The 27673-nt window shown below is 59.8% G+C and overlaps 1 protein-coding gene across 1 annotated transcript in view; it reads left to right on the top strand.

The window, feature by feature from the left end:
- Positions 1–21614: 21614 nt before the first annotated feature.
- STK32B (serine/threonine kinase 32B) overlaps positions 21615–27673 on the top strand; it is a 257275-nt gene continuing 251216 nt past the window's right edge. The window contains exon 1 of the mRNA XM_051829718.3: positions 21615–21914. Within this exon, the coding sequence (XP_051685678.3) occupies positions 21863–21914 (52 nt within the window). The 5' untranslated portion in view covers positions 21615–21862. The remainder of the gene's footprint in view (positions 21915–27673) is intronic.

Raw genomic sequence — 27673 nt, 5'->3', positions numbered from 1 at the left:
AGGAGGTGTTCAGGCCGGCGCCACGCCCCCACTTCCTGTGGGGCCCAGCCAGGGCCCAGGGCCAGCAAGGCGGTAGGGGGAGTGGGGGATGGAGAGGAGGGGCCGGCAGAGGCAGCAGGAAGAGCTTCCTCTGGCTGGGACCTCCCCAGACCACGCTGCAGGGCCAAGGCTGGGCTGGGAGCCGGGCTCCTGGGGCGGTGCCAGGGCTCTGCCCCGCCCCTGATGGGGGGGGGGACACCTGGGTTGACCCCGGGTCTTGGGTAGTGGGGGTTACAGTTTTGTGGTTTATGGAGCATTGCAAGAGGAGCCAGTGTGGAGGCAGCTGAGGGTCCCAGCACAGGGCAGTGGACTGGCGTGCTGATCACCTGGATTCCACACGTTACGGTGTGCGTGCTACAAGCATGCACCGTATGCGGCCGGTAAAAAAGAACCATGGCACCCGTGTCGTAGCACGTGGCTAGTAGGTTAAGCCACTGCCCGCGAAACCGGCATCCCGTATCAGAGTCCCAGCTGCTCCGCTTCCGATCCAGCTCCCTGCTAAAGCGCCCGGGAAAGCAGTGGAAGATGCCCAAGTGCTTGGGTCCCTGCACCCACGTGGGAGACCTGGAAGAAGCTTCTGGCTCCTGGCTTTGGCCTGGCCAGCCCTGTTGTGACCATTTGGGGAGTGAACCAGTAGAATCAGTAGATGGAAGACATTCTCTCTCTCTCTCTCTCTCTCTCTTTTTCTCTCTCTCCCCCCCTCTGCCTATCTCTATCATTCTGCCTTTCAAATAAATGAATCTTTTTCTTTTTTTTTTTTAACCATTTTTAAATAAGAGAAAAACTAGCTGATTTGTTGCAGGAGGGACAGGGATTGGAAATGACCAAAGCCGAGGCAGCCAGGATGGAACAGTGCTGTGGCCATGGGGTCAGGCACCCCAGCTGTCAGCGCCCACCAACCACCCCCACAACAGGCAGGGAGGTTGGGGAGGGAGCCGTGCCGCTTACGCTCTCCTGCCACGAGACCAGACTGGGTCCTCGGGCTGGCATGATCAGGGAGCAAGCCGGGAGGCAGCAGGAGGAGTCTCCCGGGACGGCGAGTCTTGCTTGCACACTAGCGGCCGTCGCAGATGCCACGAGCCTGCCCAGAGAGCCAGCAGGCGAGGAAACTCGAGGTCTCGGGGCATAGGCACTGGGGAGGGGGCGGTGGAGCTGGGAAGGCAGAGGGGACCGGGTGAGCTGAGCGTGCACAGAGCAGGACGGCCGAGACCACGGGGACCACGGAGACCACGGGCGAGGGACGCAGAGCGTGGGGGCCTGCCACGGGCAGGACTGTGGGCCTGCTCCCGCCTCTCCCCGCCTTGGTCCCTTCTCTGTACGTAAACAGGGAACTCGCACCACCACCCCACCCCCCCATCCCACCCCCACCCCCACCCCCCGGGCGCCGGCTGCTCCCGCTGTTTTGTTTGTCTGCTTTCGGGAGTCCTGGGCAGGGATCTGAGAGGCGCCTTCCTGTTTTGTCCGCAGTGAGTTCTCGAAAGACCTCCTGCCAAGGTGGCCCGGGCCCGGGCGCCAGGCAGCCTGTGTGCCCTCGGAGACGGCTGCATCCACGGTCAACAAAACCTCAGCAGTGTGGTGCCGGGGGCGTGGCCCTCGCTGGCCCCAGCCAGGGACTCCCTGACGGCTTTGCAATGTTCCAAGGCTTAGGGCCGGGAGGAAAAACAAGCCCAAGCATTCAACAAGTCCCTGCACCGTTTAGATCCAGGAGGCAATGCTGGGCTGGGGAACAGGTGCTGTGTGCGGGCTGGACGTGGAGAGGAGTGCGTGGCTGGGGGCTCTGACCTTGTCCCACCCGGCCACCTCGGGACGTCCCTGGGCTTCCGGGCGGATGAGCACAGAGCTCGGGGGGCCTCCAGCGCTCCTGCTGAATGCTTGAGAGTGAGCGGCCTTGGTGCTGACAGACGCAGTGGATGTCGGCCCCCAAGGAGTCAAGTCCAGAGTCAGACAGCCGTGCACTGGGCCAGGCCCAGGGGAACCCTGGCATCTAACTGGGGAGACCAGGAAGTTCCCCAGACGGGAGGGAGCCTCGGGCCGATTCCTCGGGCGGTGGAGGGGGGGAGATGAAGAGGGGCAGGCGTGGGGCGTGGGAATCCAGCTGTGCCGTTGCCCGCGGCCGCCCCTGCATCCTGAGCGAGACCCTGCCTGGACGGTGCACCGCCTGCCTCCTTCCCCGAGCGCACCGTCCTCCAGGACCAGGGCTGACCGGCTCCGGGCGCCCAGCGGGGCGGTGCCGACGCTCGGTGAGGCGCCCAGCTGACTTGGCACTGCTCTCAGAAGCTGAGACACTGTAGCCGGTCAGGAAAGCCACGGGGTCCATCCCAGGGCAGCTTCCTCGCTCAGCTCCGCCTCCCGCCCCCACCCCCACCCCCACCCCCATGCTGGGTGCTGCGGTGGGGGGGGGCGGCGGCCAGCAGAGACCAGCACATGTGTTCTCCTTGAGATGTCTGCCTGACCACTGCCCTCGTGGCCCCTTCCTGGCCAGGAAGGAACCGTGTGGGGCTTCCGGCCTCCAGGGCTGCAAGATCCTGCGTCTGTGTTGTTGCTGTTTGCAAAGATTTACGTATGTATTTGAAAGGCAAAGTTACAGAGAGAGAGAGAGAGAGACCTTCCACCTGCTGGTTCACTCCCCACATGGCCACAACTGCCAGGGCTGGGCCAGGTCAAAGCAGGAGCCAGGAGCTTGCTCGGGGTCTCCCACACAGGCACTTGGGCCACCTTCTACTGCTTTCCCAGGGAGCTGGATGGGAAGGGGAGCGGCCGAGACTTGAACTTTGATGCTCCCACGGGCTGGCGGCATTGCAGGCGACGACAGGCTACTGCGCCCCAGCGCCGGCCCCTTCAGGCTTGCTTTAAGCCGCTAGCTGGTGTTGTACAGTGGTGCTAGGTAGGAAGGAAACTCGCCATCTCTGGGGCTCAGGAGAGCAGACGCCGAGGCTGAGGGGAGTGTGGAGGTGAACTAGGCCAACCTGCTGCGTGCCCGAGGGGCCTCGCAGCCTGCAGTCAGGAGCTGACCCGGCTGCTCGCACGCCTCCCCCTCCACCAGAGCTCCCTGCCCCAAGGCTGCCCGGCAGGCTCTGTGTAACTCCGAGGAGTGTGGACTCTTCCCAAGGTGGAGGTGCCATGCCACGGCTCCCGGTGCCGCCGTCCTGGGCCCAGGCTCCCAGCAGTCCTGGCTGCCGGGGAGCACGCCCGAGCCTCTGTCTCCGCCTGCACTCACTGCTGTCTTCAGAGTAAACGTCCCAACCCCCAGAACCTCCTTCAACGGGAAGTGGCCTCAATCCTACGGCAGCCCCACAATGCACTTCTCTCTGCCAGCATCCTCCTCCTCCCAGGAGCTGTCCCTGGAGCAGAAAGCCCATCCCCAGCTGGGCACCGGCTTTCCCGGGCCTGGAAGGTAAAGCCGCCAGTCCCAAGTCTGCCGGGCCTTGCCTGCACCTGCCCTCGGGTAGTGGTGATGGGCATTGATGATGGTGATGGTGATGGTGGTGGTGACGGTGATGATGGTAACGGGGATGATGGTGATGGTGGTGATGGTGATGGTGATGATGGTGGTGACAGTGGTGATGATGGTGATGATGGTGGTGGTGATGGTGGTGATGGTGATGGTGGTCGTGACGGTGATGGTGGTGATGATGGTGATGGTGGTGATGATGGTGGTGGTGGTGATGGAGGTGGTGATGATGGTGATGGTGGTGATGGTGATGATGGTGATGGTGGTGATGGTGACGGTGGTGGTGGTGATGGTGATGGTGGTGGTGACGGTGGTGATGGTGATGGTGATGGTGGTGATGATGGTGATGGTGATGATGGTGATGGAGGTGGTGGTGATGGTGATGCTGGTGATGGTGGTGGTGGTGGTGGTGGTGATGGTGGTGATGGTGATGGTGGTGATGAAGGTGGTAGTGATGGTGATGGTGGTGGTGACGGTGGTGGTGACGGTGATGATGGTGATGATGGTGATACTGATGGTGATGGTGACGGTGATGGTGGTGGTGACGGTGACAGTGGTGGTGATGGTGATGATGGTGATGGTGGTGATGATGGTGATGGTGGTGGTGATGGTGGTGATGGTGGTGGTGATGGTGGTGATGGGGATGGTGATGGTGATGATGGTGGTGGTGGTGGTGATGGTGGTGATGGTGATGGTGGTGGTGGTGGTGATGAAGGTGGTAGTGATGGTGATGGTGGTGGTGATGGTGGTGGTGACAGTGGTGGTGACGGTGGTGGTGGTGGTGATGATGGTGATGATGGTGATACTGATGGTGATGGTGACGGTGATGGTGGTGGTGATGGTGATGATGGTGATGGTGGTGGTGATGGTGGTGATGGTGGTGGTGATGGTGATGATGGTGATGGTGGTGGTGATGGTGGTGATGGTGGTGGTGATGGTGATGATGGTGATGGTGGTGATGGTGGTTGTGACGGTGATGGTGGTGATGGTGATGATGGTGATGGAAGTGGTGGTGACGGTGATGGTGATGATGGTGGTAGTGATGGAGGTGGTGGTGACAGTGATGGTGGTGGTGGTGATGGTGGTGATACTGATGGTGATGGTGGTGGTGACGGTGGTGGTGGTGGTGGTGGTGATGGTGGTGATGATGGTGATGGAGGTGGTGGTGGTGATGGTGATGATGGTGATGATGGTGATCGTGGTGGTGGTGGTGGTGGTGATGGTGGTGATGGTGGTGGTGGTGGTGATGGTGACGGTGGTGGTAACGGTGACGGTGGTGGTGATGGTGGTGATGGCAGTGGCACCATAGCTCACCCCAAGAGCTGCCCTGCTCTGAGACCTTTGGAAGCATTTGTCTAGTGTCTGTTTACTACTCTGTTACTCACTTGCTGTAATTATCATTTTGGGACACAGAGAGGTTCGGTGACTTGTTTCAAACCACACCGCATCAGCGGCCCCGAGCACTAGCCGGTGTCATTCACATGGCCTTTGACCTTCTCCCAGGCCACTCCCTCTTCTTGGGTCGTCTTTCCCTCACCCGCCTTCCCACCCTCCCAGGCCGAGCTCCAGCGGCACTCCATCCAGGAGGCTGCGTCACACCGCGCTGCTCCCGTGGGCCCTGGGCCTTGCGCTGTCTCCGCTCTGCCTGGGAGCGTCCATTCCGGCCGTGGTCTCTGCCGCCTGCCCGGCACAGGCAGAGGAAGGAAGCGTTTGCATCTGCAGCTCAGGGCCCGGCCCAGCACGCGCAGGGACTCAGCATCCGTCTTCTACTGCGCGGAAGTCACTGCCCTTGCGTGCACCCTGCTGGGCATCCCAGACTGGAACACAGTCCTCCACGGGAGGTCTGGTCGGAGCAAAGCTGCCCGCTTCCTGTTTGGGCTCCTCCTGCATCCGTTAGGTCTGTGCATCGCAGGTTACAGGAAACTGAGCGTAACTGGGTCATCTGGCAGGTGCCCCTGGAAAGTGCTGAGTGAGAGTGGAGCTCAGGAACGCTTTGATCTAGGAACTCCACGAAGTCACCAAGAAACTGTCTCTCCTGTCCCTCCACCCACGACCTCTGGGTGTGTCACTGTGACTGGCTGCTGTGTCCGTCAGTGCCTGCTACTTGACAAACACCCGGGAGAAGGCTCTTCTGCGGGAGGGAGGTTGATTTTGATTTAAACTGATTTCCCAGTTTAGGAGATGACAGTCCAAGATGGGGCGACTCCATTAGTGGGGCATCTGTCTGGCAGTGGCGGAGAGGGAGAGAGAGCGTGCTGGTCCATGTCCACGTGGTCTCTCCACGAAAGCCACCAGGGTCTCATCCTGGGGCGTCCGCCCCAACAACTTAACCCACTCCAGTCCCTCCCAAAGGCCTCGCCTCCAGCCACAGCAACTGCACTAAATTTCCACTCCTCATCCGTGAATCACGAACACCCGACCTTGGGGCCCAAGCCTTTAACACTCGGGCTTTTGAGGACCCCAGAATTAACACACACACCACGGAGCGACAGTCCCCAGCTGTCAGTCGAACAGGAGTCCCGATGTTCCCCGGAAGGCAGCGTTTGTGATGCGGTTGGGGGTCCTCTCCCAGGCGCCTCTCAGAGTGGCGAGTGGCCTGGGCCTGATGCCAACACCGAGGACCAGCAAGGCACAGTTGAGGCTCCCCCGGGGGCTGAGCAAGGCCATGTGGCGCAGCTCTGCCTGGCCCGGGGGTCGCAGCCGCCCCGAGTCTGTAGCTTCTTGGCCAGCTCCCACCCCATGCAACCCAAGTCAGTCTCTGGACTCGTCTCTGCCACTGCTTCCTCATATGGTCAGCCCTGGTGGGCACAGAAGTCGCGAGCTGCTCCCTTCTGAAGCTGGGTCCCCGTGGGGTCACCAAGCGGCCGCCAGGACGAGGCGGCATCTCCCCGTGGGCAGCGGGAGGTGCTGAGCTGCGTGCGGGTAGCAGACCTTGCCGAGTCCTGCTCAAGTCTCCTTGGCCCTTGGCGCTGCACGTCTGCTGTCGCGTTGTGCCTCCCGGGCTGTCCTGCTAACAGCAGCACGAAGTGGACCAAATCCTTTCCTTCTGTTTGCCGCCCGTGGCATCGCGTTCCTAGGGTCTGGTGCTCCTTGTCAGCAGCCCTGCAGGGGCGGCCATTGGCCTGTCCCACCAGCTGCACACACTGGCAGCTTCCACTGAGGGACACAGGTGGCCCGGGAGACGCTCCGTGTCCTCCCCCCCCCCCCCAGGGTCAGAGGGACTCCCAAGCAGAGCAGAAGTGGGAACCTGCCCTTGGCCCTGGCTCCTTTCTCTAACACGGCTGAACCACAGGAGGGCGCTTTCCCGGCTTCTCCTGGTGCTCCTGTCCGGGGCCGGTGGAACAGGCGGCCTCCAGCCCACGGCTGTCTTTCCCAGAGGTTAGAAGAGCGATTTGGCAGCTTCCGGGCCACAGCCAACACGGGGCGAAGTCACGTGCAGAGTCTGGCCCCGCACCGGAGGCCACCTTGCTAGCAGAGAGGCCATCGCTGGCTCGCCCGCCTTCTGCCCTGCACTTGAAGTTGGAAGCCAGGAGGAGCCAGTGCCGTGCCTGCTGCGTGACCACAGGGCCTTGGGGCGTGGGGAGCAGCCCGAGCAGCCCCCTGCTGACGTCCGTGCTCCCTCGGTTGGGAGCAGAACACGCGTCCTGTTTGCTGGCCGTGTTTTTGAGCTTGCTGCTTTCCCTCCTGGCAAAGCTGATCGGAAAGTTGGCGCCCGCAGTGTGGAGCGAAGCGAAGGAAGGAAGCCAAACCCCAAGGCTGGGCTTGGCTCCGGGGCCAGGATTGTGCAAGGCGTCCCCCGGAGCCCCCGGGTGCCTTCAGGCCTCAGTGGGAAACCCCAACACCCTCCCCGGCACTGGGAGGGAGCCGGCACCGCCTGCCCCCCGCCCTGCGCTCCCACTCGCTGTGGACTTACTGAAGAGGAGAGAAACACGAAGCAGCCGAGGACTGTGGGGAGCCCGGGCTCTGTCTCCCTCCCCCACCTTGTTCCTTCAGGGAGCTCCTGTGCCTTAACCCCCGTCGCGGGTCAGTTCCCACCTCCCTGGTGTGGACATCGCCATGAGCGCATGGCCCAGGAGGGCCAGAGTCCTCTTCCCTCATTACCCACTGCTGTGGCTGCCGGCCGCTGTCTCTGCCCCAGTCCGGAGCCGCCTCTCTGCAGGAGCAGAGCTGAGAGATGGACTGGGGGAGCTGCAGCCCCGGCTCCAGCCCCAGAGGCCAGTCCTGCAGCCCTCCGGGGGCGTGGCAGCCTGCTCTGGGGTCCTTTCTCGCTTGGAGTGAATTCAGAGTTCTTTGGGTTCAGCGAGGTTTCTTCCTGGCAAATGATGGCGTCTGACCAGCAGAGGGAGCTGGTGCACCCAGCAGTTACATCTCTTTCTGCTTCCCGGCCGGGCCACTCTGCTGTGCTGGTCTTCAAACGTGGCCCACCTGCTCTCCACTGGCCCCAAGTGGAGACTGAACGTCTCTGACCCACAGCTGTGGGGGGCATCAGGTGTCCTGAAATGGTGGACTTGACTTCCTGCGCGTGCTCTACCAGTCTCTCCCTCTCGTGGTCACAGCTGGCGGCTGCTGTCTCAGCCTCATGCTGCCCCATGGCCCAGCGACCTGGGGCTTTCTGTTACTGCAGTGGCACCCAGCCTGTCCTGGCCAAGGAGGCAGAACACCACGGGGCCCTGCCTGTGCCTGAGGCCAGGCAGCCCTCCCTCGGCCAGCTTGGGTACTTGCAAAGGGACCAAGTGTCGCAATGAAATTTCTAATGCACTGACTTCAAGTGAATTGAGAGATTACCCAGAGGGTCCTGACCCCAATCACTCAGCCCTTGGAAAGCAGAGACTCCTGGCCGGGGGCAGCAGGTCAGGGGCAGAGAGTCTGGGCTTGAGGCAGGGTCAGCCTGTGCTGCTGGCTCCCAGGCAGGAGCGCACAGGAGAAGGAGGGCAGGTGGCCACCGCTGATGGCCGGGCCGACAAGCAGTGGGAACCTCGCACCTACAACCCTGAGCCCCGGCTCCGTCCACAGCTGGGTGGAATGAGGGGGCAGATTGTTGTGTGAGCTGGGGGGAGTGTCAGGAACCGCAGCCAAGGTGATTCTCCTGAAATCCCTACGAGGTCACGGTTGGTGGGGGTTGGTAATATCCCAGCCCCACTCCAGCAGGGAGAGGGCAGAAGGCAGGAGCCTGGATTCAGACTCAGACGTCCAGGCTGAGTGCATGTCCCTAACCACTCACTACCCAGGCATCCAGGCTGAGTGCATGTCCCTAACCACTCACTACCCTGACGTCCAGGCTGAACGCGTGTCCCTAACCACTCACTACCCTGACGTCCAGGCTGAACCCGCGTCCCTAACCACTCACTACCCTGACGTCCAGGCTGAACCCGCGTCCCTAACCACTCACTACCCTGACGTCCAGGCTGAACCCGCGTCCCTAACCACTCACTACCCTGACGTCCAGGCTGAACGCGCATCCCTAACCACTCACTACCCAGACGTCCAGGCTGAACCCGCGTCCCTAACCACTCACTACCCAGACGTCCAGGCTGAACCCGCGTCCCTAACCACTCACTACCCTGACGTCCAGGCTGAACGCGCGTCCCTAACCACTCACTACCCAGACGTCCAGGCTGAACCCGCGTCCCTAACCACTCACTACCCAGACGTCCAGGCTGAATGCAAGTTCCTAACCACTCACTACCCTGATGTCCAGGCTGAACCCGCGTCCCTAACCACTCACTACCCTGATGTCCTGGCTGAACGCGTGTCCCTAACCACTCACTACCCTGATGTCCTGGCTGAACACATGTCCCTAACCACTCACTACCCTGTTGCTTAAAGTGCGGGACTCAACGTCTGTTCATTTAAGAGTGGAGCAAAGGCAAAAACAAAATAGTACAGATAGACGCTGGCCGGCTGTGTGCACGAGGGTTCTCAGAGAAAAGGATCCCATGGAAGCGCGTGTGTGTTTGTGTGTGTGCATGCGTGTGTGCATGTGTGTGCATGCGTGTATGTGTGTGCATGTATGTGTTTGTGCATGTGTGTGTACGTGTGTGCGTGTGTATGTGTGTGTGTGTTGTGTGTTTAACGTGTGAAGGAGCCTCAGAAACTTTGTGGAGGATGGAATTAAAGGATGAGTTTGTTTATTTACATCTTTATTTAGTTCTTGAATTTATTTGAGAGGCAGATACATAGACAGATAAGTAGTCCTGTCCACTGGTTCGCTCCCCAGGTGTGCTCCACAGCTGGGCTGGGTTAGGGGTAGGAGCCAGGATCTGGAAATTCAATTCCTGTCTCCCGGGTAGAAGGCAGGGACCTGAGCCACCACCTGCTGCCTTCCACGGTGCACAAAGCAGGAGGCTGAACTAGGAACGGAACCGGAATGCTGACCAGGCCCTCGGGCACGGGATGTGGGCGCCAAAGCAGAATCTTAACCGCTGGGCTAAAACCTCCCCGTACTGGTTTATTTTGGGGCAGACATTTCAAAAGCCACGCCTACAGGGAGTCTTCAAGATGTCCATGGAAATGTGTATCACGAAAAACACACGTGGATTCCAAAGTCTTTCTGCACGAAAACAAATCCATCATTCATCCCATTTTCCATGAGCTTTTTGAAGCCCGCACACATTTAGAAAGACACATGGGTTTTAAAGAAATACATCACGTGATTGTGGAAGCTCCGGAACACCGAAGTCTGCAGGGCGGCCGGGCAGAAGAGCCGGGGAAGAGCGCGTGCCGCAGCTCAAGCCCGCGGGGGTCTGGCAGGATCTGGCAGGATCTGACAGGGTCTGGAGGGGCGTCTGCCTCCGGCTCCGTCCGGACCTTCAGCCGATCGGTGAGGCCCGGCGCGCGCTGCGGCCGTCTGCTTTCCCCCGAGTCTGTTGATGTCAACGCCGCTCTCAGCTGAAGAGCACCTCCACGGAACATCGCGCATGCGTCCGCCGTGGTTCCACGGGAAACCTAACCCCCAGCGCAGCAGAGCTAGGGAGGGGGGCCTGCTGGGAGGCGGCTGGGCCTCCGGGGCTCGCCCTCGCCAGTGCCCGTGGCTGTTCTTGGGCTTGGGCGGCTAAAAAAGCCAGTGTGGCCCTGTCGTCCTCTCTGTCCCCCTCTCTTGCCCTGGTGTCTCCCACGAGGGATGGCACGGCACGGAGGCCTTCCAGGGATGCCTGAATGTGGACCTCGCAGCTTGCAGAACCGCCAGGAATACAGTGACCAGTCTCAGCGTTGCTGTTGGGGCAGCATGAGACCGACTCACACAGCGGCCACGTGTCTGGTGTCTGGGCGCCGTGGCCAAGTCGTGTCTGCCCGGGGTGGGGGAGGCTGAGGCTGCAGCCTGCTGTGGCCAGAGTGGGGCTGGTGGGCAGAGCAGGCTCCCGCCTGGTGCTCGCTCCACGGACCTGCTCAGTCCAGAAGGCGCTGGAGTGGGGGCCCCGCCTCCTCCTTCAGCCCCTTGCCAAGCTGTGGCTGTGAGGGTTGAGTGGGGGGCCTGGTTCAAACAGATGGGGGCTGCACACTCACTCCAGGCCTGCCCCGGTCTCCAGACGCTTAGGAGATTCCCCAGCTGCCAATCGTGCGTTACAGGTTGGATTTTAAACGACCACGTTTGTTTTCATCCTTTGTTTTGTTTGTAGCATGCTGAGTGATTCACTTAACCGATTCTTCCCAACAAGTTGATAACCTGGGCTTACGGGAACAGAGAGGGCCACAGCTGCGGTGCTCTGCACATACAACCATTTATGGATTCAACGCAGGCATCACGTAGGAGGTATCACCCTTCCTCACCAAGGACATTCGCCGTCGTGGGAACCCTCCACCTCCGCCTCCCCAGCCGAGACTCCGCCCCATGAACCTCGGGCTTCCCAGTCCCCCTCCGGAGCCCTAGAAGCCCCCACTCGACTTGCGGGGCTGTTGGAGGCCTAGTGTGACTTTGCAGCTGGAACTCACACCAGAGCGTCCACCTGTCTGTGCGCACAGACCAACCAGCTCTGTCACTTTCGCGCTCTGTGACTCTGTTTCTTTACACACGGTGCTTAACATTTTATTTTATTTATTTGAAAGGGAGCCAGAGGGAAAGAAGGATCTCCCATCCACTGGTCCACTCCCCAGATGCGTGCAACAGCCAGGGTCGTCCAAAAGAGCCTGGAACTCAACAGGTTTCCCACGTGTGTGGCAAAGACCCAAGTACTTGAGACATCACCGTCTGCTCCCTGCCCCCTCCGCGCACACTGACACAAAGCTGGGATCAGGGGTGGAGCCGGGACTAGGACCCAGCACCTCGATAGGGGATGAGGGGGTTTGCACAAAATGCCTGCCGCTCTCGGCTTCCTCGGCGGAGACAAGAGCAGTGCCTCCCACACAGGGCCAAGAGAGCATGGCTAACGCTTCTAACCCAGCGTCTTCTTGATGACTGGCACACAACCGGTGCACACGTCTCTGGGGTCCTGTGGCACGCAACGACCGAAGCAGGGTCGCAGGCATGTCCACTCAACCCCCTGGGAGAGGGTTACGTGGCCAAGGTACACAGTGCCTGGTGGAGGGTGGGCACTGTGGGTTCCTGTTCCTGTTTGGGTAACTCCCAGCCCCTCACACCCAGTCCCCAGCGGGGGCTCGGCCAGGGCTGCGGCTGGGTGGATGAATGGCGCCCTTTGTTGCCTGCCCTTGTCGGGATCTGGAGCCCACAGCTGCAACCGAACCGTGGTGACCCAGTGTTCCCCACCCACCCAGCCAGGGCCTGGCGCTCAGACACCCCGCTCTGCTTCCAGGTTCTGACCTCGGTGAGCGGGCGGCTGCCTCCCTGGGGGCGTTGGGAGTGTGTGGGCCTGTGTTCTCGCAGGAAGCCCCACTGCCAGGGCACACCCAGGGCAGGAAGTGGGCGAGAGTGACTCACACCCTGGACAGAAAGCACTTGGGCCCCTTCCCAGCCTGTCTCAGCAGCCGGCCGGGCCCTCCACGCTGGCACCGGGCTCGGGCTCCCTGTGAGTGGCTGCTTGTTTTCCTGGGTGAGGAGGACATGTGTTCTGACAGGGGCCTTGTTTCTGGCAGAGGGTAAGCAGGGGACAAGGACAGGGCCCAGGGCTGTGACTTCCAGAACTTTCCCTTGACTGCTACCCTGAGGGAGGACTGCTAACCCCAGGCGGCACCTGAAGTCCCGTGGCTGGAAGTGGAGACAAGACGTGCCCACGTCCCGCTGCTGGTCACCACCCAGCGGGCACTTGGGGTCCCGAGACCGGAGCTCTGTGAGGCGTGGGGTGTCCCCTAGCCACCGCCCCTTGCCAGGGGCGTGGGAGATGTAAGCATATGTCCCCGGAGGGGTAGAATTTTCTGGAATTTTCCCAAAGTCCACTCTTTGCCTCTGACACCACCTCAGGGGCCCTCTTTCCCGACCGTGGGATGCCCCAAGTGCTGTGGGCGCAGGAAGGTGGCAGGTCACAGATGAGGACATGGCCCAGCTGGGCCTTGGGGGTGGGGTGCGGTCCCCCCAGCAGGGAAGGGGCAAAGGACCTCTCAGCGGAGACTCGAGACTCCCGCTGGGGGCCCACGGGATTTGTTAAACCTTGGGTACTCAAGCCTACAGGGTTCGAGTGAGCGTAATTGTAAAAAGCGCCTAACGACGGTTTATCACCCGTGTTTTCCAGCGTCCCTGCCCGTCTCCTGTGTCTGGGTCAAGGGTTTAGGAGGAGCCGCCAAAGCCGCCTGCGGGCCTCCAGGTGCAGTTGGCACAGAGACGGCATTGGTCTTCCTCCTCTCTCAGCACCCAGCTCCAGGCACAGCCCGGGCGCGCGGGAGGCGCTCACTGAGAGGGGCTGGACAAAGTGCCACCCTCGTCAGCACTCCCTGGAAATCGCCGTCAGCAGCCCACGCCTCCTGGGCACGCAGGCCCCTTTGCGAGCGGATGATGCAAATTGGGTCTAGGTGCCCCTGCAACGGAAACTAACGCCCAGGCCAGAAAGTAGGCACGCTTCCTGGTGAGTCACCAGGTGCACCTGGGAATCCAGGACCGCGTGCCGCCAGCAGCAGGCCACTCCGCCGGGGAGGAAGCCCCAGAGCTGGGCGGCTGGGACTGTGGGGCAGGGGCTTGCAAATTCCAGCTGACGGGCACGGAAACACTGTTGCACAACAAGCAGGAAGGCAGGTAGCATTTGCAGCTGCACACAGACTGTCTTCCGGGGAGTCCGAATGCTCCCCTGGAACCGGAATCGCTGTTTTTGATGGGCTCCGACAAGATTTCTCTGTGCTGACGCTACTGACATTTTTTTGAAAAAAGTTTATTTATTTGAAAAGCAGTGACTCAGAGAGACGGAGACAGAAATCTCCCAGCTGCTGGTTCACGCCCCAGATGTCCACAACAGCAGGGCCTGGGCCAGTCTGAAGCTGGGAGATCGAAACTTCACCCTGGCCTCCCATGTGGGTGGCAAGGGCCCAAGTACAGGAGCCATCTTCCACTGGCTCCCAGGGTGCACACGGGCAAGGACTTGGACAGAAGGCAGAGGTGGAGGCAGGGCTCCGTTCCAGGCACTCCAGGATGGGATGCGGGTGTTCCGAGTGGCAGCTGCAGGAGCTGGGTCCCACACGGCACCCCCACCCCGCCCACCTGCCTGGATATTTTGGGAGAGATGCGGCTTCGCTGCTGGGGGCTGCCCTGTGTGGTGCTGGCCGCCGAGCAGCAGCATCCTGGCTCTTTCCTGGAGACACCTGTAGCACTGTTCCCCCCTCGCCCGCCCCCTGACAGTCAAAAATGTGCCAGACATTGCTGTATATCCCCTGGGCTGGGTCACCCCCTTTGAGCACAACCAGGCTAGAGCGATATTTTGCATCTGTGTGGACTTGCTTTGGTTTGAAGCTCACCGTGATGCCATGCAGTAGGGAAAATCATCCCCGCGTTACCAATGGAGGTGAGCTGTGGTGCTGAATGACAGCAACAGCAAGCGCCGGCCTTGGTCCCACCGGCTCTTCCGATGCCCAGGCCAGAGCCCTGGGGCCCCAGAGGGCCTGGGGCACTGCTACTAAGAGCCCAGCGCTCTTCGGACTCGGGAAGTGGGGCAGACTGGGCTGGCGGGGGGACTGGAGGGACGGCTCTGGTGATGAATTCCCCCGGGCGGCCGGAGCGCTCCTGGCTGTGTAAATGTCTGCGGAGAGAGCTGTGGCTCTCTCCCGGGCACCTGCCAGCCGGGGCTCTCTCCCGGGCACCTGCCGGCCGGGGCTCTCTCCTGGGCACCTGCCGGCCGGGGCTCTCTCCCGGGGACCTGCCGGCTGGGGCTCTCTCCTGGGCACCTGCCCCGAGGAGCCTCTGACAGGCGAAGGCTTCGGCTTCTGCTCAGCCCTGACGCTGCATTCAGTTCCCATTGCAGGCTCGCTCGGGTGGTTGTGAGGGTGGGACGGGGACTGGTCCATGTCCATACTGCTGGTGCCTGGTGTGTAACAGGCACTGTTTGTTGAATAAAGCTTGTGTGCATGTGTGTATGTATATGTGCATGTGTTCCCCTGCACACGTATGTGCACACATGTATGTGCATGCGTGTGGGCATGGTGTGCATGTGTGCACATGTGCATGCATATGGGGTGCACATATATGTGCACCTATGCAGTGTATGTGTATGCATGCATGTGCATGCGCACACATGTATGCATGTGTGTGCGTGTGCGTATGTGTATGCATGTGTATATGTATACATATGCACACACGTGTGTCCATGCACATGCATATGCACACATGTGTGTATATATGTGCACATGTGTGGGTATGCGTGCATATGTGTACTGTGTGTGCATGTGAGTATGTGCACATGTGTGCATATATGCATGTGTATGCATGTGCATGTTATGTGTGCACATACATGTGCATGTGTATCCACGCACACATGTATGTGTGCACGTACATGCATGTGGGCACGTGCTCACGTGTGTGCGTGTGACACATGTGTATGCATGTGTGCGTGCATGCATGTGCATGCATCGTGGACAAGCATGTGTGTGCGCACTACACCTCTGTCCTTTCTCTCAGAGGACGCCCACCTCTGTCCTTCCTTTGGAAGACCTTGACTGAGAGGATGCCAGTCATTGCTGTGTTTGCAGGTGGTCCTCCCATAAGGAACAGGATGGGAGACTTTGGGCCTTGTGTTCACTCAGACCCGACCTCAGCCGTACCTCCCCAGGCCCACCCAAACCTCTCAGGCTCATTAGCTTGAGCCTTCTCCCCCTTTGTCTGATCCGTGTCCATGTGGTTCCAGAGGTGGGGGAGGAGGAGGACATCCACATGATGGCCTGGACCCGAGATCGTCACATACAGTTATGCAGCCCCGACAGCACCCTCCTCCTCGCTGTCCGGAGGTGGGCGGGGCCTTCTGCGCCAGCAGGAGAACCAGCCACGGCTCCTTGCATCTGGCTGCCCTGGTCCTGCCGGCCTGGATGGGGCTGGCTCACCGCACAGGAGGGGAGGAGGGAGCAGTCCTTGCCACATCACTGCCTACCTGCAAAGGACTCTGGGAAGTGCTGTCCCTAGCCAGGTAGCGCATGGCCGTCTGTGCGCTGTACCTGGGGGTTTGTAAAGAGAAGGAAGGGGCAGGCGGATGCCGTGCAGCTGGGCTCCGTCACTGCCTCGGCGAGGCCCGGGGTACACGACGCGCAGTGGCAGTGGGGACCTTTGAGGCCTGTCTCCTGCCTCCCACCTGGAGATGTGGTGACCTTTAGGGAGTCACGATGATCCTGCTTTCTCAACTCATCTCCCTGCCCTACTCAGTGGCCCTGGCTCCTTCCTTCAGGGGAAGGAGATGACTCACAGAGCCCTTTAAGGAAATGTGCAAGGCTTTCACTCCCCTGCCCCCATAAAAATATGCAAGTGTGCATGTGTGCATGCACACACACTCAGTTCAAGCACAGTGTCCCCGTGTCCTGAGGACTCCCTTAAGCCCCTAAGAATCCCTGAGAGCCAGGCAGGCTCCGTGTAAAAGCCTCCATGTCTGCTGAGCTTGGCAGCTCCACAGCCTTCTTTCTAACCCAGCCTGGTTCCCATTACAGCTCGAATTCTCCACAATCACTCAATTTGAGGTCACCATGGAGCCACTATGCAGATTGTTTCACTGTAACAACCGGAGGCTCAGAACTGCTGGGCTACCAAGTTGCAAACTACGAATATGCCTCTAGGGGAGTTTCCCAGCCAGGCACTGCAGACACAACCCATTAGTAGCAATTTATGGGCCCCTGCTTTCTAAGAGCTGGCTCCTGGGGAGACTCCAAACAAAAAGAAGGTTGCTCTTAAAATTCTTCTTTAATCATCGGGAATAACTTGCTCCCTGCATGAGATGACTTTCAACGGGAGAACTGGATGTGCAAATGGCTCCTTATCTCGGTCAGCCACCCAACTGCCGGCCATATCTCCTCTTCTCTATCATGCACGATGCTGCCAACCAGAACGTACTGAGCAGGGGTGCAGGCAGCCGGTGCTGTGTCTCAGCAAACCCGACCCGAGTTTTAAATCAAACGGGCTTACCATAAACGATAACAAATCTGATCTGGCGGACTCTAAATCATGGCTTGGCACGGAAAGATGCCCTGCTCGCGGGAATCGGATTAGCCTCCCTGGCACGATCGTCTTACATATAATTGCACGTTACAGCCGTTGGTGTTTACAGCTCCAAATGCACGCCTGGCACGCCTGGTTGCGTTCTCAGAGGTTGCAATGGCAGCCGCAGGACTCTGCTCATGTAAATTTCACAGCCCTGCTTCTTATTTCCGTGCCCACGTTAGGGATTTGAAAAGCAACACAGAACCATCTTGGGTCCAATCCTTTGTCAGATTCAAAGGCAGAGCCCTGAACCCCAGCCCTCGTGACCTCCCCACAGTCAACCTTCCCACAGTTGTTCCTCAGAACCCGCAGAGCCCCGGCCCAGGGGCCACCTCGGATGCTGAAATCCCGGATGCTGCAAACCCTGATGTGAAACTGCAGTAACTGTGAAGAACCTGCCCTACCCACATCCTCCTGTAGACTTTAAATCATCTCTGGATTATTTACAGCACAGTAAATATTTATATAATACGTAAATACGCAAAACATGTTTGTAAATATGTAAATATTTATATAAATAATTTATAATACAGTGCAAATGCTATGTAAGATGTTGTTAGACTGTAATGTTCAGGGAATAACAACAAGAACAAAACCCTGTACACAATGCAGCTTTTTCCACAATGTTTTCTAACTGCAGTGGGTGAAATCTACGGATGCAGAGCCCGAAGACGTGGAAGGGCAAGTGTATTTTACGATTTTACGCAGAGTTGGAAGACAAAACTTTATCAGCATCTGAACCAGGCAGAAGGGCCAGGCCTGGCGCCAGCTGAATCAGGAAAACCGCTGGACCCAAGTTCAGCCGTTGTCCCTGAGGGAGACTGGTGGCAGCTGGTGCTGTGCAGGACGTGGGAGAAGAACGTGCATACTTTGCCACAGGTCATCCAGACAGGGTCAGCATCACACCATCATCGCCTTCAGCCACGAAGGGGCACCGTTGGGCTTCCAGAAGGTTCCACCCCACCCCTCTGCTGGGACAGAGGTGGGCGAGGTTGTCATTCACCCCTCCCACCTGGGACCACCTGGTAGGAAAGGACAGCCCAGCATGGCTGGCCGTGCACCAGTACGGGGAGGTGGGGCTCTCGCCCGCCTTCCTTGGGCCAGAGCTTTGGAACTCCAAATGCCCAAGACCTCCCCGTCCCAGTGTTCCCCAAGAATGCCTGGATTTCCATCTGTGGCGTGTTTTAGAGCTCTAAGTAGGCAGAGTTAAGAAGTGAACCTTCTATTTGGAATGAACACACACACACATACATGCATTTGGTTTTCGCCCGTGGTTACTACAAAGGTGCTTCAAAAAATCTGCAGAAAATGGGATTAGTTTTGGAGCAAAACATTTGAAATCCATGCACATGAAGGTATGTGGAAAAGGTGCACCGTGAAAAAATTATGCATGGGTTTCTGAATGTGTTTTTGCACAAAAACACATTTATCTTTTAATTCCCCTCTCCACACGCCTGCCAGAGTGCCCTTGTGTGTCTTGCTCTTAATCATGCAGAGTTTCACTGACAGCGCTCGTTTCCTGCAGGGTCTTGCCACAGAGGATTGCTCCTGGTGCGTGTGGTTCCTCACCTGCTCCTGCTGCCCCGGCTCAGGGTGTGCGAGCTATGGGAGGAGACGACAGGGAGGAGGTTTCGCCAGCAGCAGCCTGGACACGCCTGCAGGTTGCCAGCAGCAGCCTGGACACACCTGCAGGTCATCAGCAGGTCTTCCTCGTGGGCCTTCGCCCTGGCCAACGGCAGGCAGGCGTCCATGGGCTGCAGTACACCAGGGCTGTTCTCTGGGCGTTGATGGCCACGTTCGGCTCTCACGGCCGCCCCCGTCCTGCCGCCTGTGCTGAGCCCTTCCCCCGGTGCCCCTGCAGCTGGCTGGCCGGCTTCCTCTCCTGCCCTGGCTCCTCCTCCACCCCCCAGCCTCTTTCTGCTGGAGGCCCTGGGTTTAGCGCTTGCACCCCAACATGGTCTCTTCTGGCCTCAGAGCCTTAAGCACCATCTCATATTTGCCCCCCAGGGTACATTTCTTTCCCACCAAATCCCGGTGGGGCTTCTGATCACCCACAGTCTCTATGAGGCATCTTCTGCTGTTTGAGTCCTTCAACGAATCCACCCCACCATTCTCTAAGCTCCACCTCGGAAATCCGCGCAGGACACGACTGCTTCCTACCGCTACCCAGCGCCCTCTGGGGGCGGCACCAGCATCAGGATTATCTCAGTAACTCAAAGTCAGCAGGATTGCTGGTAGCCCTGACTTGCCTGGGTCCATTCTCATAGGAAGGAGCTGCAACACCCCTGTTCATCCTGGACTATCCGGGGTGGGGGGAGGGGGATCCCCAATCCACTAAAACAGGAGATGGCCGTGGGAGATGGTCAGGAGATGGCAGTGTGGGACGGCAGCAGACTGCACTTCCATGGCCCCCAGGCGAGGACTGGGCAGTGTGGCAGCGACCCTGCCTTGCTGCCATCTTGCCTTAATGAATAGCTGTGGCTTTTGGGAACACCCATCTGGCTGTCCTGCCTCCCTTTCTCCATCTGTGAAGTTGGACAGAGACAGCTGTGACACAGACGTGACAAAGTCAGGTGGAGGTCGGCGTTCCCAAGACTTTTTTTCTCTCTCTGACTTCCAAATAAATGACTCTTTAAAAAATGAAAGTATTTATCATTATTTTAATGGTTGTTAAAGCAACACACAAAAATAATATAAAAGCATGCCCCAAATTTAAAAATCTGAATTCTGCAACTCCAGAAATAGCCAGTACTCCATCCTGAATTATCATCTATGTCCTTTTTTTGATATTTGATACATGGCTTTTGTTGGTTTGTTTTAAAGATTTATTAATTGGGCTGGCGCCCCAGCTCACTAGGCTAATCCTCCGCCTGTGGTTTTGGCACCCTGGGTTCTAGTCCCGGTTGGGGCACTGGATTCTGTCCCGGTTGCTCTTCTTCCAATCCAGTTCTCTGCTGTGGCCCGGGAGGGCAGTGGAGGATGGCCCAAGTCCTTGGGCCCTGTACTCACATGGGAGACCAGGAGGAAGCACCTGGCTCCTGGCTTTGGGTCGGCGCAGTGCGCCGGCTGTAGCGGCCATTTGGAGGATGAACCAACGGAAGGAAGACCTTTCTCTCTGTCTCTTTCTCTCTGTCTGATTTATTAATTAATTTATTTGAAAGGTAGAGCGACAGAAAGAGAGGGAGAGACAGAGACAGAGGAAGCTCTTCCACCTGCTGGTTTACTTCCCAAATGGTTGCGACAGACACGTCTGGGCCAGGCTGAATCCGGGAGCCAGGAGCTCCATCCAGGTCTCCCATGAGCGAGTCCGGGGTCGGAGCGCTGTGGGTTTCCGCAGCCCATGAGTCGCAGCTGCCAGCAGCCCAGGGGCTCACGCCTGGGCCTCTCCTTCCTCAACCAGAGGGGTCCCAGGCCCCTCTCCAGGTGGATGGGGAGAGATGGAGCCGGCGCTGCCGGCCTCGCGCAGAAGCGACAACACCACGGCAGCCCCACAGGGCCGGGAAAGGGGCCGTCCCATTTCACAGAGGGAAGAGCGAGGCCAGAGGAGTTAGCACGCCGGCAGCGGCCAGGCGGGAAGGAGCCCACGGGGGCGTGGCCACGGCGGGCGGGCACTGCCCTCGCCTTGGTATCACGACATCGCCAGGAGCCGGGCAGCTCCATCTCCCGCTCAACTCCAGCTCCGCTACCGGGGCTGGCCGGCTGCGTTAGGCAGGGACTCCCGCCTTGCCCGGGTCACGCGGGCGAGGACACACACACACACACACACACACACACACACCCGGGACTCGGGGAGAGCCGGGGAGCACCGCGGCGTCCCGCGCGGCGCGCACAGTGGCTCCCGGCGCCCGGCAGAGGGCAGGATGCGGCCAAAGATGCGGGGCGGCCGCAGCGCGCGGCACCTGCTGGCCCCCGGGGCCGTCCCGCCCCTGCTCCGGATGCCCGGCTCCCGCCGCGGGGCCCTGGGACCCACAAGGGGAATCCCAGGGAGAAGCGCCGCGTTTCCCCGGGCGCCGAGAAGGGGTCGGAGGCGGCCCCCAGGGTTTAGCCCGCATTTTCCTTCATCAAACACCAAGAAAAATGCCAAGCGCGTCTAGAGGACCCAAGGACCCCTTCCCTGCCCCACCCCCACCCGAAAAGGCGAGTCGGGTCCACCGGGGCGCCCGGGGTCCCCTACACAGCCCGGCTAGCCGGCGGCTGGCCCGGGCTCTCCTTTCCCGGCCCCCCTGTACAACGGAGGACAATGGCTTCCGCCGGCTGGGCTATGGAGAGGGGCGTGGGGTGGCGCCTGAACCGCGCCTGGCCGGCCAGGCACCCAGCCGCCCACCGCCCCGAGGGATGGTGCCGGCCGGCCGGCCGACGCCTGGGTGGCTCCTCCCCGGGGCCGGCCCCGCGCTCGGCTCGGTGCTCTCGGCTGGGCGGCGGCCCACGCCCCCTCCTCCAGGCCGCCCCCCCTGGGCCGCGCTAGCTCGGTTCGCTCCTCCTCCTCCTCCTCCTCCTCCTCCTCCTCCTCCTCCTCCTCCTCCTCCTCCTCCTCCTCCTCCGCCCGCGCCGCCTCCTCCTCCTCCGCCCGCGCCGCCTCCCGTCTCCCGCCAGCTGCAGCCAGCGAGGAGCGCGGCGCGGTAGTCCCGGCACGGGGAGCGCGGGGCTCTCTCCCGGGCGGGCACGAGCACGAGGCGCGGCGGCGGCGGCAGCCGGGAGGAGGGGGCGCGGCGCTCGGCCCCCACGGGCTCGGCTCGCGGCTGCACGAGCTGGGCTGGGCGCTCGCCACGCACCGCGCACCGCGCAGCCCGCGGCCGGGCATGTAGCGGCGGCAGCGGCGGCGGAATATGGGCGGGAACCACTCCCACAGGCCCCCGGTGTTTGACGAGAATGAGGAAGGTAAGAGCGCGCCCGGAGCCCGCCACTGCCCGGCCCTCGCGGGCGTCGGCCCCGCAAGCCCGGCGCCATCCCCTGCCGGCTGCTCCCGGGCAACTCGGCGTCTCGGGTGCCCCGGGGCGGCGGCCCCCGAAGCCTGCCCGCAGGTGTGGCCAGGGCGGGAGCTGACGCGGCGGGCGAGGGGGGCCTGAGGCGCCGGGGCAGGGGGTGCCGGAGCCGGCCGGGGTGGGCGGGGTGCGCCCAGGGCGCCGCGTGTGCGCGCGCGAGGGCCCTCCGCGCGGTCGCGGTTGTGCACGGGCTGGGTGCGCGCCGCGCTTGTGGCTGTCCCGGGACGGCCTCGGGAAAGTTGGCCAAGTCCGAGGAGGGCGTTTTGCCCAGGCGACGTGGATGCGGGGGTGGATGAGGCTGCCCAGCCGCGCATGGGCTCCGGAGCGGGAGGTCTCGCCGCCCCCAGCGGGACTCCATCCCCAGCGCTGTGTGCCCCTTCACCTCTCTGAAAGCGGTTTCCTCCCCGCACAGCCTCCAGGGCTGCTTGTGGTTTAACCGCTGCTAAGCCGCATGGGCAGTACCTGGTAGCCCCAAGCGCCCCGAGCTGTGGGCATGGTGTGGGCTGCCTGTTACCAGCCCTCTCCCCAAACCCGGCTTCCTGCTGCGCCCCAAGTAGAGCCGAGACGCCCTGAGCCTCCGTCTGCGCCAGGCGCCGTCCCAGGAGCGTTCACCCCGCCCTCCGGACACCCATGGGGTGGGTGCTGCTGTGTCCCCATTCCACACTTGGAAGGTGAGGACCTGCCCTGGGCCCAGCTTCTCAGAGGCAGAGCGGTGAGAGACTGGATGGTGAGCTTTGCCGGCTGTGCTGTCACTGCGGGTTGGGCACAGGCTTGCGTGCAGATACCGGGTTCCAGAGCCCCCAGGACGGTGGATGCTATGGGGATGCCCCCTTCGAGGGGTCATGAGTGCAGCCGGTGAGTGAGTACGTGGGGGGTCTGGCCAACACCGCCGTTTCCTGCACGAAGTCCAAATCCGGTGGCCCTGGATGACTTGGTGTACGAGGCTGTGAGGGGACAGCGCCAGGATTTGGGTCGAGGGCTCAGCTCCTTTTGGTCCTTAGCACTCACAGGTGGGGAGCCCGAGCTGGGGGCAGGAGAGGTGGGCCGTGGGGTAGCCAAGGCCCTTGGGTGTTCCCCTAGGAGTTGGGCACCGCCCACCACCACCAGGAGCGGTGGGGTTCTAGCCGGGGTCACAGGTCATCATGTTTCTCTCTCTTGCTCTTGCTCTCTCTCTCTCTCTCTCTCTCTCTCTCCCCCTTTGTTCCCCCCTTTCCTTCTCTGATTTGCAGAGGAAATTTACGAGTATCCTGTGGAGAATGGTCTTTATCCTTTCTCCCAGAAAACGCACTTTAGAGTTCTTTGTTGGCAAACTCGTGAGCTGCGGCGTGGCCAGCGTTGGCATTCCTGTCGTGACGCCTTCTCCCGAGGGCAGCTCGCGCTGAGGTTAACGACCTGTTTCAGTGTGCGTGCAAACGCGAGGCTGGGCTCTCCAGCCCCGTGAAACATTAACCTGGTAAATTTTGCCAGCGTTTTTCTCACCCGTTTGTCTGTGCAAGTAAAACCATGCAGCCACTCATTTAGCTCCAACGTTTCCTGGCATCCTTTCTCTGTGCATCCTTGTACTTGGGCCAGTGGAGGGGCCCTAACTCCAAGAGGGGGGGAGTGGCGAGCACACACTGTCTTAAGACCCGAGTCTGGCAGAAATGGCCGGCGTTCTCCAGGACAAGGGGGGGATGGCGTACGCCAGGGCAGATGGTGGGAGTGAGCCTGGCTTGTTTTGGCACACGAGGGGGGCATGGGGAGCTGGAAGGCACAGGAGATGGCCCTGGAATGCCAGGCCAGCCTCAAAGGGCCCAGTGACGTATGGGCTTGCTCTAAAGGTTGTCGGTGACAGGGGAGTGCCCTGGTGTCATGGACACACACGCTCTCCTGTGCCACAGCTGTCAGGTGGGCATAGATGTAGACCCTCACCTATCTGGGACAAGGGTGGATTTTCAGCACGGGGATGCGAAACCACAGCTGACAGTTGGCCATGGCATAACTGTGCCGTGGCCGCCTCCGGTCTCACCGTGGACGTTTAACTTATCAGGTGCACATGGCCACAGCTGCTCGCAGGAACAGGAGGTAAGTGAGGGCAATCAGCTGGCACCGTCCTCCGCCTTCCTGGTGTGTCCGACGGCAGTGTTGGGCTGTGGCTGGCCCCTTAGCCTCGCCTGGCCCAGCTGCAGCGCTGCTGAGGGAATTCACTGGCTCTGGCCACTTCTCGCCGCCTCCACCCCCACGGTGCTGCTGCAGGCTGCGGTCACAACTCTTGCTCAGGTTATTACGACAGCCGCCTCCTTGGCTGCTCGCCCTGCATTGGCCCTTATTCCCTACAGCATCACCTCCACGCGACAGCCAGAGTGACCCTGTCCAAAAGCACAGCAGGCCGAGGGGTCCCCCACACCCTCCCACTCTCTCTGCCTGACCCTGTGCCAGAGAGAGAGAGAGAGAGAGAGAGCGAGCCAAGTCCTTAGAGATGCCTGTCATCTCTCCTTCACTCCCAGTGCACCTGCCTCCCTGCTGTTCCCCAGGCACTCCCAGCACCCTCACACCTCAGCCCTGCCACCTGCACCTCCTGCCTGAGGGCCTGGCCCACGGCCCCAGCCCCACGGCCCCAGGTCTGTCCAGCTTCCTGTCCACCCTGCGTGAAGCCGCACGCTCAGCTGCCCTGCTTGCTCCATGTTCCTCTATGGTAGCCCTCACCCCCCTTGTGCTACGGTGCCTGTTTCCTGCACTGTTGTCTAGCTCCGTCCGCTCAGTTGCAGGCACCTGCAAAGTAGGGGCTTTGTGTGACTGGTGCACTGCTGTATCCCAGGGCCTAAAGTGACACTTGGAACACAATGGATGGCCCGTGGATTTTTGCAGAGGGAACGAATGAATGAGTGAATGAATGAGTGAGTCCGCCTCGGGTTTCTGGGCCATCAGGGATCTCTGCTTCCTCTCTGCCTTTGTCTCAGGCAGGCGGTGACCTCGGGCCTGTCGCGCTCGCAGGCTCACCGCGGCACGGGTCCCAGGATGGAAGCAAGCTGGTCCTGTCCACGTCTGTTGCAGCGTTGGTTCTGACGTGGCCTCGGGCTGTTCTGGAACCGGTGACTGTGGCCGGGGAGACAGGAGGCTCCTACACGGCCGGTCCCGGAGGCAGGCAGCCGTGTTAGTGCCATTGGAGGCGTTAGGACCCAGCGTGGACGTGAGGACTTTTCTCAAGGAGTATCGCAGGCTGACGGAAGAAGGGCAGGTGGGCGCTGGGCAGGCAGCAACAGAAGCCGCCCACTCCAGCTCCCGTCGTCCCGTCGTGGCCGCGGGGAGCGTGCTCTGGGATGGGGCTCATCGCCCTGCGGCGTGCGGGTCCACGTGCCTCTTCCGCACTGGGCAGTGGCCTCCTCGTGGGCAGCAGTGAATTCTTGTCCACCTTGGTATCGGCAAGGCCTGGAGCAGTGCACACAAGGACATCTGGCAGCTGTTTCTTGAAGACGAAAGCTCTCAGTTACACGGGCCGATTGCTTGCTTTCCCTTGGGTTCTGAAGCTGCGGAGAAAATATTTCACCTTTTTTTTTAAAGAAAAGATTTATTTACTTGAAAACCAGAGAGAGAGAGAGAGAGAGAGAGAGAGAGAGATCTTCCAGCAGCTGCAGTGGCCGGGGTTGGTCCAGGCTGAACCAGGATCCCTGAACTCCATCTTGGGTGCAGGACCCAAGCACTTGGGCCATCCTCTGCTGCCTTCCCAGGTGCAGCTTGGAGCTGGGTCAGAAGTGGCGCCCATGGGATGCTCACGTCAGAGGTGGCAGCTCACCTCACTGTGCCACGGCGCCGGCCCCAGAGATTTTTGGATTTATTACCAGAGAAGTAAAAGATTCGGATTTATTGCCACCGCCTTGGATTTGAGATCACAATGACTTTGACCCTGACCCTGACCTTGACCCTGACTCTTGCTGGGGTAGACAGTGGGTCTGCAGCACAGACCCAGCACTGGGTCAGAAGGAGAACCCCTCTCCCACTAAGAGGTGGGGACTCGTGAGTGGTGCCGTGTGATGATTGACATCTGTCGGACTCTTGCCTATCAGTACTGGGGTGTCAGTTATCTTCTCATTGAGAGAGAAAGCAGTGCTCTCTGCATAAGACAAATTCCTGCCGTGTGGGACAGCAGAGCGGTGGGGAGGGTGGTGGGATGGAGGCAGGATTTATGGTGAGTCTCAAAGGAAGGGTTTAAATGCCTTGAGAGACAAAAAGGATCAGTATTTTAGGAGATCAAACAGCATAAGCTAGCAGCGAGCTTAGGCATTTTCCTTGGAGAATTGGAAGGAACAGATACACATTTCTGTAAGTTTCAGGGTGTGGAGCAGTCGCAGACAGGGATGGGGAGAGGCTTCTGCAAAGGGTGTTGAGGATCCCAGCGCACTGGTCCAGCACTAGTGAGCACAGACGGCTGTCCCAGAGGAGACCCAGTGCGCCGAACTCCCCAGGGAGAGAAGCCCAGGTCAGGCCCAGGTCGGTCTCTTAGCCAGAGCCGGCCCAGGAAACACGCAGGCCAGTGCTGTTGCCGCTGTCTCTCCTCTCAGTTGTTGGTGCTGGGGACCTGGTGGTGTCTTCATTCAATGCCTGGGGCCCGTGGTCGTCAGCAGGAAGTACTCCCATCTGTGGTGCTGTGATAGGAGGGGAGGTATCGATGAAGTTTATGGAAAATACACAGAGTGAAAAAACTCTGCATGGGTTTCAGCTTTCAGAACATTTTACTTATTTTCATTTTATTGAAAAGGCAGAGAGAGAGAGAGAGAGAGGGAGAGAACACCACCCTGTATCCACTGATTCACTCCCCAAATGCCTGCCACAGAAGCCAGGTGTCCAGCACTTGGTCTGCATCCCCTGAGTGGGTGGCAGGGGCCAGGACACTTGAGCCCTAGCCCAGTGCCTCCCAGGGTATGCGTTAGCAGGAAGCTGGCATCAGGAGCAGAGCCGGGACTTGAGCCAGCACTCTGATGTGGGGTGTGAGTGTCTCAAGCAGAGTTAAATGCCATCCCCTTAATTTTTTGGTACCAAGATAAATTCATCTTTCTGTGAACTTTCTGAAATACCTTTGTTTAAATGTCTCAGTCTCTCCCTGTGGGACATTGCTGCTGTCCACTGATGTAATCCTGTTCCCCTTTCTGCTCATAAAAAAATTATAGGGGGGTCAACGCTGTGGTGTAGCGGGTTAAACTGCCGCCTGTGGTGCCAGCATCCCACATGGTCGTTGGTTCAAGACCCAGCTGCCCCACTTCCAATCCAGCTCTCTCTGTGGCCTGGGAAAGCAGTAGAAGATGGCCCAAGTCCTTGGGTCACTGCACCCACATGGGAAGACCCAGAGGAAGCTCCTGGCTTCAGATCGGCGCAGCTCCGGCCATTATGGGCAATTGATGAGTGAACCAGCGGATGGAAGACCTTTCTCTCTCTCTGCCTCTCCTTCTCTCTCTGTGTAACTCTGCCTTTCAAATAAATAAATACATCTTAAAAAAATTATAAGAAGGTACTTCAAAAAGTTCATGGAAAATGAGTAGTAGGAAGTAACTGTGCTTGGATTTCTACACCAAAACTTATTGTTTAACTCCATTTCCTACGCGTTCTAAAAATTATATTTATTTTTATTTATTTGAAAGGGAAATAGAACGAGAGAGAGATCTTCCGCCTGTTGGTTCACTC

This window comes from Oryctolagus cuniculus, chromosome 2, assembly GCF_051225735.1.
Source record: "Oryctolagus cuniculus isolate XC-2025 breed Fujian yellow rabbit chromosome 2, ASM5122573v1, whole genome shotgun sequence".
Classification (NCBI taxonomy): Eukaryota; Metazoa; Chordata; class Mammalia; order Lagomorpha; family Leporidae; genus Oryctolagus; species Oryctolagus cuniculus.
The sequence above is the reverse complement of the archived record's forward strand: the minus strand, read 5'-3'. Positions and strand labels throughout refer to the sequence as shown.